Here is a 10508-nt window from a genome sequence, read left to right as displayed (position 1 = left end):
CTCAACAGTTTTCCATTTCCTCTTAAGTTTCTTTCTTCTCTTATCAAAAGGTCATCTCTGTCCAATTTCTCTAGACCATTCATCACCCTATACACTGCTATTAAATCTCCTCTTTCTCTTCTAATTTCCAATGTAGGGAGGTTCAGCCTCAGCAATCTTTCTTCATAAGGCAGGTCGCTCAGACTAGGTGCCATTTTTGTTGCCGCTCTGTAACCTCTCCAGTTTTCTAATGTTTTTATTAAGTGATGGCGACCAAGCCACTGATGCATATTCTAGTCTAGGGCGTATCAAGGTCAAAATTAATTTCCTTACCATGTCCTCATCAAGGTATGTGAACGCTGCTCTGATGTTCCTCAGTAGGTTGTATGTCTCAGTTGATATTTTATTCACATGTCTTTCTGGAGACAAGTTTTCTGTGATCATCACTCCAAGGTCTTCTTTTTCTTTCTTCTTGTCTAACTTATCCTTACCCAACTTATAATGTCCCTCTACTCTTATTCCACTCTTTCCAAATTCAATAACACTGCACTTGTTGGTATTAAATTCCATTTCCCACTTCCTGCTCCACTCCCACACTGTCCAGGTCTCTCTGGAGCAGCAAGCAGTCCTCTTTTTCCACTCTTCTCATTATCTTAGTGTCATCGGCAAACAGACTCATATAGCTATCCACTCCTTCTATCATATCATTAACATATACTGCAAACATAATTGGGGCCAACACAGAGCCTTGCAGAACTCCACTCATGACATTTTTCCAACTTGATTTCCTGTCTCTAATAATTGTTCTCATCATCCTGTTCTTCCACATCAACCTCCTATGTGTGTGCATGTGTGTGTATACCTAGTTGTAGTTTTACAGGGCCTAGGCTTTACGCTCGTGTGGTCCCGTCTCCATATATGCATTTATCCAACTTTTCTTTAAAGCTTTGCACACTCCTTGCCGATACTACATTCTCACTTAGTCTGTTCCAAACCTCTATTTCTTTGTGGGAAGCTATATTTCTTTATGTCTCTCATGCATCTTCCCTTCCTCCTCTTGTGTTCCTGGTGGTAATTCCTTCTTTTAGTAGTAACTCCTCGTTATCTATTTCTTCCATTTTGCTCAATAATTTACAGATTTGTATTAGGTCTCCTCTTTCTCTTCTTTGTTGTTAGTAAGTCCATTTCCTTTAGTCTTTCCTCATATGTTAATCCCTCCAACTCTGGAACCATTTTTGTTGCCATCCTTTGTATTCTCTCTAGTTTCTTTGTGTTTCTTCTTATGGGGAGACCACACTGCCTCCGCATATTCCAATTTTGTTCTGATCATAGTGGTAATTAAATTTTTTCATCTTATCCTTATCCATGTAGTGGAAAGCTAATCCTATGTTTCTCACCATGTTATACGTATCACCGAATATCTGATTTATATGACTCGGGCTGATTATTATCTTGCATTATTACTCCCAGATCTCTCTCTTCGTGTACTTTCTTTAATATTTCACCATCTCCCATTTTATATGTCCATTTTGGTCTTGCTTCACTTTTTCCCACTTCCCTAACATGACATTTCTTCACATTGAATTTCATCTCCCATTCCATACTCCATATCCAAATCTTGTTTAGGTCTTCTTGCAGAATTTCACAGTCTTTACTGTTTCTTATATGTCTGAGCAGTTTTGCATCGTCTACAAACAGGCTCATATAGCTATTTACTCCCTCAGTCATGTCATTTATATATACTAGGAAAAGTATTGGTGCCAATACCGATCCCTGAGGCACTCCACTTCCTACAGTTCTCCATTCCGATTTTATGTCCTTAACCACCGTTCTCATCTCTTCCCCTTAGGTAGCTTTCCATCCAGTTCTTCGTTTTCCCTTTCAATCCTCCTTTATTTTCTAGTTTCCATACCAGTCTTGTATGTGGAACTTTGTCGAACGCCTTCTTTAGGTCCAGATAAACGCAATCAACCCATCCGTCCCTTTCCTGTATTTTATCTGTCAGTCTTGAGTAAAAGCTCAGTAAGTTTGTCACACATGAGCGCCCTTTTTCTGAATCCATACTGTTTACTTGTGATTAAATTATGCTCTTCCAGAAATCTCGTCCATTGTTTCTTTATCACTTTCTCACATATTTTACATACTGCACTGGTCAATGATGCAGGTCTGTAGTTCAGGAGTTCTTCCTTCCTTCCACTTTTGTATATAGGGACCACTTCGGCCCTCCGCCACTCCTTAGGCACTGTACCAGTTGTTATTGAGCATTTAACCCGCAAACTGCTGTACGCCTTCTGGGCGGCTGAGCGGTAAGCTGCTGTAAGCCTTCTGGAAGCGGGCTTTTCAAACAGGCGCCAAAAAGTTTCCGCCGCGGCTTCAGATACTGCCAGAAAAACATTTTTGTGAAAGAAAATCTAATATGCAGGTGTACAACAAATATTAGCTACAGATATGTGTATTGTAAATTTATGATATCACGTTTATGTAAGGTCAATGAGGTCAATCTCTATGCTATACGCAGGCTTAGAGCGACTCAGAAAAATCTCCCAGCAGCTTACGGGTTAATGATGTCATATATCGGTCCAACCAACTCATGTCTACATTCTTTCAATATATACCCTGAGACTCCATCCGGTCCTACCACTTTCCTCTCTTCCAGTTCCCCCAACAATTTATATATTTCCTCGTTATCTATTGAGACTTCTTCCATATGAACATTTATCTTGTTTTCTTGTGGCTCTAACCCTTTCAGTACGGTGATGCCAATGTCGGCGTCACCGTATGGAAAGGGTTAATCCTCTTCTAAACTTCTTAACCCCTTCCCGGCGGCAGGGCAGATGTATGTACTACCAAAAAAAAAATCGTCTATGTATAGATGCTGTCGATTTTCATCCATACGTGTATATATAGATTCCCCGCAAGTGGGCATTCCAGATTGACGTCTATATGTAGACTGCCGCAAAACTGAACAAACATTTGAATCTGTATATAGATGTTATATAAGATAGATTGGTTATATGTATATTTATAAATTTATATGAAGGTTTAGTGTATAATCACTGACAGTAGATGAGTCGGGATCATCAAAATCATCCAAAAAATCAGCAACTATATCCTCAGCCACCAAAGAAGTCATTTCTTCCGGCTTAAGAGGTCTCTTTCTTCTTGACATGATAGACTATAATAATAAAAGAAAATAGACAGAAAAATGCAAAAATTCCCAGTGTTAGCAGATCTGCGTTGCACATCCGCCACCGACAAAGCACAAGCAGTGACTGTCCTTGAGAGGCAATGTCGGTAAGTGTCAGGGGGTTTGAGATGCCTAATAATGATTTATTTTGTTGATTTTGTTAGTAGTAAGGAATCTTCTATATACAGACCATGCTACAATCTAATGTGGGCAAATGAGAGCAAACGTCTATGTATAGACGCGCCGACAAAAAGTCCCAATTTCGAAACCTCTATATTTAGATCCTCCACCGGGAAGGGGTTAATCCTCTTCCATTTCCTCTTAATCCTCTTCTAAACCTCTTAACCCCTTCACTACGTCCGGGCCAAAACAGAGCCCCGCGCTGTATCCGGGATCGCCACGCGTGCCAAATTTCAAATGTCGCTATTGAATATAACACGTTATCAGCCGTAAACTCAACATAACCATCATGTGTTATATATGAAAACATGCAGAATTAAATGGTGCACATAAAGAAACATAAATTAATTGATAATTTTGAGATGTAAGCATAAATATAGAGATAAAATAACTCGTATATTGGCTAAAGCGAGCTAGGACACAGTATGCTCATCCTCGGATATGGTACGGGGTACACAAGGACGCAGCGTACGTGTCTTCGTGTTGAAGGGGTTAAGAGGAAATGGAAGAGAATTAAGAGGTTTAGAAGAGGATTAAGAGATTTAGAAGAGGATTAATCCTCTTCCATTTCCTCTTAACCCTTTCCATACTGTGACGCCGACATCTGTGTCACCGTATTAAAAGGGTTAAATTTTGATTCTTTAGTAAAAACTTGCTGGAACTCTTTATTTAGTAACTCCGCCATGCCTTTAGGATCATCGATTTTCACACTCCCATCGCTCAGTCTTTTAATTGTTTCTCTTAGTTTAATCTTTCCATTTATGAATCTATAAAATAGTTTAGGTTGTTCCTTGCACTTTTCCACAATATCCTTTTCATATCCCTTTTCTTCTTCCTTCCTTATTTTCATATATTCGTTTCTCGTTACCTTAAAATCTTTTTTATTCCTTTGGTTTTTATTTCTGTGTGTGTGTGTGTGTGTGTGTGTGAGAGAGAGAGAGAGAGAGAGAGAGAGAGAGAGAGGCATCAACAAGTTATAGCTTGATTCCGCTGACACCGTGACCAAAGTGCTTATCTCCCTCTCCCTGTATCTAGATCCCTCCCATCTATGTGTGTGTGTATTTACCTAGTTGTATTTACCTAGTTGTGACATACGGGAAGAGAGCTACACTCGCTCTGTCCCGTCTCCATATCCGCTCTTATCCAACTTTTCCTTAAAATCATGAATATTTCTTGCACAAACCACCTCCTCCCCCAGTCCATTCCACAGCTCAATGCTTCTGTTTGGGAAGCTAAACTTTTTCACATCTCGCCTACACGTGGTCGCCCTCAACTTCTTTCCATGTCCTCTTGTTTCCCTCTCGCTCCACACACACAGGTCCTCTCTGTCCAGATTCTCCACCCCACTCGCCACCCTGTACACCGCTATCAGGTCTCCTCTTTCTCTTCTCTCCAGGGATGTGAGCCCCATGCTATTGAGTCTCTCCTCGTAAGTCCAATCCCTAAGTTCCGGTACCGTCTTAGTTGCCATTCTCCGTACTCTTTCCAGCTTTCTTATATTCTTCTTTTTGTGAGGAGACCAGACCACTGCTGCATACTCCAACCTTGGCCTTATCATTGTAACTATTATTTTCTTCATCATCTCCTCATCCAAATACACGAATGCCGTCCTTATGTTCCTCAGCAAATTCATAGTTTGTCCCGTTATCCTGTTGATCTGTTTGTCCGGTGACATGTTCTCTGAGAGTCACTCCCAAATCTTTTTCTTCCATTCCTCTGCATATTATCTCATTTCCCATCTTATAATCATATTCACATCTTCTTCCACTCCTACCAAACTCTATTTTTTTACATTTCCCAAGGTTGAATTCCATCTGCCATGTACCACTCCACTCCCATATTTTGTCCAGGTCCCTCTGCAATGCCTCACAGTCTTTCACATCATTGACTCGTCTCAATAGCTTTGCATCATCTGCAAACAAACTCACATAGCTGGTCACTCCGTCCACCATATCATTTATATAAACAGCAAACATTATTGGCGCCAGCACCGAACCTTGCGGGACCCCACTCCTCACTGGGCACCAGTTGGAAACCCTGTCCTTGATTATTGTCCTCATTTCCCTGTTAGTTAGGAAATCCTCCAGCCACTTAATCAGTCCATCACCCACTCCACCCTTATTTTCAATTTTCCAAATTAGTCTTCTGTGCGGTACTTTGTCGAATGCCTTTTTCAAATCCAGGTACACTCCATCCCCCCAGCCTTCTCTCTCCTGTATTAAATCTGTCACCCTTGAGTAATAACATAAGTTGGTAACACAAGATCTCCCTCTCCTGAATCCAAACTGGCAATCTGAGATAATTCTCCCCCTTTCTAAAAAAATCCGACAACCTGTTTTTAACTAGCCTCTCACATATCTTTGCAACCACTCTAGTGAGTGATACTGGTCTGTAATTTAATGGGTCCTCTCTCTTTCCTCCTTTATAAATTGGTACTATGTTTGCTCTCTTTCAATCTTGTGGTACCCTTCCTTCACTCAGGGAGGTGCTCATTATGAAGTGCAGTTTCTCTGCAAGTTGCTCACTACATTCTTTCAGTGTGTGTGTGTGTGTATGTGTGTATTTACTTACAGTACCCTCTCGAGTTTCGCGGTTAGTCCTAAATTCTTACCATCCCGACTTTCGCGCATTATCACCCCAAGTTTCGCGCTGCTGCGATTGGAACGAATTTGGCCTTCACTGGTAGCCTGGTAACATATATTCTCATGTCTTTCTCTGCCTCTGTGGTGGATAGTGGAGTGTTTCCCGTGTGGTATTGGTATGCTGGATATCCCCTCCCAAGGTGCATGACTTTACATTTTTCTTCATTGAATTGTAGAAGCCACTTTTTGATCCATTCCTGTAGCTTGGTGATGTCTTCTTGTAGGAAATCCGCAGTCAACAGGTTAAGAGAGGAGTGTCAAGACACCTCTTTCCTGAAATTGACCTCTCTTTTGGCCTCTTATTCTGTTTGCTTTTATTGGAGCAGTGCCTAGTGGACTTTTTTTATTGCTTTTTTGGTTTGTTACTCGATGTCTCCCTTGCTGTAAAAAAGAAAAAAAGCATGTTCTTCAAATCCTGCTACCCATGGCTATATTGTGTTAAGATGTTGGGCAGATGAGTAATGTAAGATGCCAAAACAGTCTTGTCAGTTTTTAATTATTGTTAGTCAATATACATTGTTCTGCCAAATAACCAGCAATGTCTTCATCTATCTTTTTGACAGATAAAAATGTTAAGAGTAGTTCATCAAGTGCTGAATCAGACACAAATATTGGACAAGTGTCCCAAGATGGAAAACAGTCTTGTGGAACTTCTGTCTCAAGTGCTGACCATCCAACAGAGCTTGACAGTTTGAAGAACCTCACCAACAACCCTCGGGTAAAAAGTTTTGCTGCTTAGTGTAGTTTCATCTGTTAAATAGTTGATTGGTTATGTTGAAAACATCCTTTAGTTTGACAATTATATGCAATTCATTATTTTTTTCTAATTAAGGATCACTATGTACTATATACTGTACTACATACTATGTACATAAACAGTACAGTACATAAACAAAAAGTATCAGATGAATTTAATCATATAAAAGGTTGTTAGTGTTTTAGCCACCAACATGAACAACCCACCTGAGGTTCATCCCAGACCAGGATCTGTGGCAACATTAAACCACCACTGATTTTATTCTGCATAATGAATTATTAGTTCAGAGCATTCTTCCACCACCAAGATGCAAGGTTCTCCAAGGCTTGCACTTGTCCACTGTATTATCCAGAGGTCCATGATTCAAGGCAGTATGATGGGTCTGTCAGAACCTCCTTAACAGGAGTAATGTAATCAGGACTGGTAAAAGTAGCAAAGTGGGGGGCCATACGCTACAGCTGCATGTGGCTATGGTGCTCATCTCCTTCACATTGGCCCTCAAGCATGTGATGGGAAGAACCCATTACCCCGGGACACAGGGCCAGTGTGACATTCAGGTTACCACAGTTTACCTTATTCAGGTTTCCCCAGGTACCCATTTATTGACCAGCCTGAAAGGGAGGATGAACAGCTGGGTGAGCTACACGCCAACTGCCCGGGTCGGGATTTGAACCTGGGCCTGTGGATTCCTAGCTAGCCATGCTAATCACTGGACCATGGAATTACATAGATAGATAGAACTACATAGAAAATCAGACCACACAGACCCCATGGTCCAGACTTGGTGGTCTGTCCTTAAACCTAAGTGATTTTACATTAATCAGAAGGCTCCAAAACGGAGGACTGGTGCAGTTCCAAAATTCTGAATATTTTCTTGCTTTGTATTGGCAAAGTAATTTTTAGTCGGTTAATATTCAACCTTAATCGACCTGATCATGGATTTCACTGACTCTTAGTTATCAGCAAGTTAGTAAAAGTCCTGGGTGGGTTTATCCAAGATGAGTAAAATATAATGGCAAGTAGGATATATCAATTAAAAATTGTATATGGCCACTTTATTAAATGAAACATTTTTGATCCACAGGTTTGTGAGAAAAAAATCCAAAGGCTTGATATGGGTGGCTACATTAAGAATAAGCGAAAACTAGAGAAGAAGCTTTTTGAGATTGAGAAGCTGGAAAACTTAAAGGAAAACTTCAATCAGAAACTGACAATTCAAGAAGAGAGCAAAATTGTCTTGAAGGAAAGCATTTTGGAACAGCTGAGAGACTTGATGACCCACCTCGATGTGTAGCATTTGTAGCACCTGTAGTTTAATTCAAGATTTGAACTAAAGCTAGTGCATCTGTAGTTTAATTCAAGATTTGAACTCAAGATGGTACATCTGTAGTTTAATTCAAGATTTGAACTCAAGATAGTTCTTCAATTATTTTGCAATTTGTTGAAAAAAAAGGACCTCAGATCATAGGTGTATACTAGATCTTATTGAATTTGGTTATTTTTAATTTTGATTTTAAGATATTCACATGGACAAAGTCATGTGAAGCTCACAGCTACATTTTTTTATTAACAAAATATTAATGAAATGATCAATTCCTAGGTATTAATAATAAACAAAACAAAAAAAACACTGAAAATTTTAGATAGTTATTGACAAAATCATTGTACTGCCAGTGTATAATAAAGAAAAATATTGCCGATAATGTGACAAGGATATTAGAAACGTCAGATCCAGTTTTTTTAACCATAAAAATTTTCAAAATTTAGGTAATTCATGGTTCCTTAACCTTTTAGCCAATAAAGGTATTTACTTCATTCAAGTGGCAGATTCAAGACATCTACAAGAAGAAGAAAAAAATTAAGCTAACATATGTTTCTTGCAAGAAGAACCAAGCATAGTGCTTAAAATAGGATTTTATTTAAAGCAAAGTCTCTTTGCAGTTTTAGCAATATGTATAATGAAGTTTTAAAATATAATTTACATAGGAATGGTAATGGATGAAAATCAAAACCCAAATATACATATAACATTAGGCATACAAAAGAGTTTCTCTCAGCTGTCACAAAAGAACCACTGGGATCATTAATCATTAATGTTGATTGCTGTTTGTGATATATCACCATCTCATCTATATGATAGGAACATTAGAACATTAATTTGAAAACAATAGGAGTAAAGGCTTAAATTTATAACCTGCTATGTTTTTTAACCCCTTGACTGTGGATTTCCTACAAGAAGACATCACCAAGCTACAGAAATGAAACAAAAAGTGGCTGCTACAATTCATTGAAAAAAAAATGTAAAGTCATGCACCATGGGAAGGGAAATCCAGCATACCAATACCACACAGGAAACACTCCACTATCAACCGGCTTTGGCTTTCATCCTCTTTCACTGACCAGCCTGGTGAACAAGCCTACAACTTTGCTCTCCTCAACGATCTAGAGCAGTTGGTCTAGCGCTAGGCCTTGGTCTAGCACCCTACACGTATTCCCGACCGTCTTGGAGACAGGGCCAACATACTAGACCTCTTCCTTACCTCTAATCCTTCTGCTTACTCTGTCAAACTGTTCTCTCCGTTGGGCTCCTCTGATCACAACCTTATTTCTGTATCCTGTCCTATCGCTCCTGTACATCCTCTGGACCCACCAAAGAGGCGATGCTTTTGGCATTTTGCTTCAGCTCGGTGGGACGACCTGAGGATGTAGTTTTCCGATTTCCCGTGGAATGATTACTGCTTCCAGGAGAGAGACCCCTCAGTGTGTGCCCAGCGCTTCACAGAGGTGATTGTTGTCTCGTGAGGCCAGGCCTCACGAGACAACACATGAGGCGACTCGTGCCCCCGGACTCACAAAAACAATAGTAAACGGTGGGGCATGAGGCTGCTGCCGGCAACTCTGGCGAGAGGTATTTAAGCCGCATTTTGGGGCATGAGTCGTGGACGGGGGAACATCGGTTGCACACTGCTCTCAGATCATGGCTGAAAACGTTGAGGACAACGTCGAGTGGACTCGGGGCAACACTCACTTGCTGATTGATGTTCTGAAGTAGCACCGCTGCATCTGGCAGGTGAAAAATAAACAATATAAAGATAAAAATGACTGGCAAGGCGACTCATGCACCACCTCACGAGTCACGAAGTATAAGTGTGGACACACACACCCGTGAGGCGGGGCACGAGTCGCCTCATGAGTCGTAGTGTGGACGCGGTTTAAGGAGTAGCTGCCTATCCGGATTTTTTGTTTTCATTTATGTATGATCCACGAGGCTTAAGGAGTAGCCTATCCAGATTTTTGTTTTTATTTATGCATGATCCACAAGACATCCTAGAGTTAAATCAAAGTATGTGCTTATCTTTGTATTCATTCATACACACACACTGGTAATATTTCTATGGTGTCTGATTCACTTAATTGAGTGAAATTCTATTGTAATAAACCGTCACAAATTCGTGTCACTAGTAAAATTGAAAGCATTAATTTAAGTTATGCCTCCATGAAATATACACAAATAGATAAATATGAAACCTCATGAAGTCACATTGTGACATCACCTGCTTTACGCAGTTGAAATATGCTTATTTAAGGAAACTGATACTCGGAACATGGCGTGCGTTGCTGCCTCGTGCCACAGTTGTCGTAAAAAATATGAACGTATTTTCATATTATTGTTCTGTTGTTTATTCCGTGTTTTTGTCCAAGAAAAAGAACACTCATAATTTTAGTTAGCTTTTGGTTATAAGGATTCTTTATGAATTACAAT

At 40.0% G+C, this 10508-nt stretch overlaps 1 protein-coding gene across 3 annotated transcripts in view; it reads left to right on the top strand.

Annotated features, from left to right (window-relative positions):
* LOC126986743 (protein D7-like) overlaps positions 1–8938 on the top strand; it is a 46112-nt gene extending 37174 nt beyond the window's left edge. For all 3 annotated transcript variants that reach the window (XM_050843119.1, XM_050843118.1, XM_050843120.1), the window contains exons 7-8: positions 6552–6706; positions 7830–8938. In XM_050843119.1, the coding sequence (XP_050699076.1) occupies positions 6552–6706; positions 7830–8039 (365 nt within the window). In that variant the 3' untranslated portion in view covers positions 8040–8938. The remainder of the gene's footprint in view (positions 1–6551; positions 6707–7829) is intronic.
* The last annotated feature ends 1570 nt before the right edge of the window (positions 8939–10508 follow it).

This window comes from Eriocheir sinensis, chromosome 62, assembly GCF_024679095.1.
Source record: "Eriocheir sinensis breed Jianghai 21 chromosome 62, ASM2467909v1, whole genome shotgun sequence".
Lineage (NCBI taxonomy): Eukaryota > Metazoa > Arthropoda > Malacostraca > Decapoda > Varunidae > Eriocheir > Eriocheir sinensis.
The sequence above is the reverse complement of the archived record's forward strand: the minus strand, read 5'-3'. Positions and strand labels throughout refer to the sequence as shown.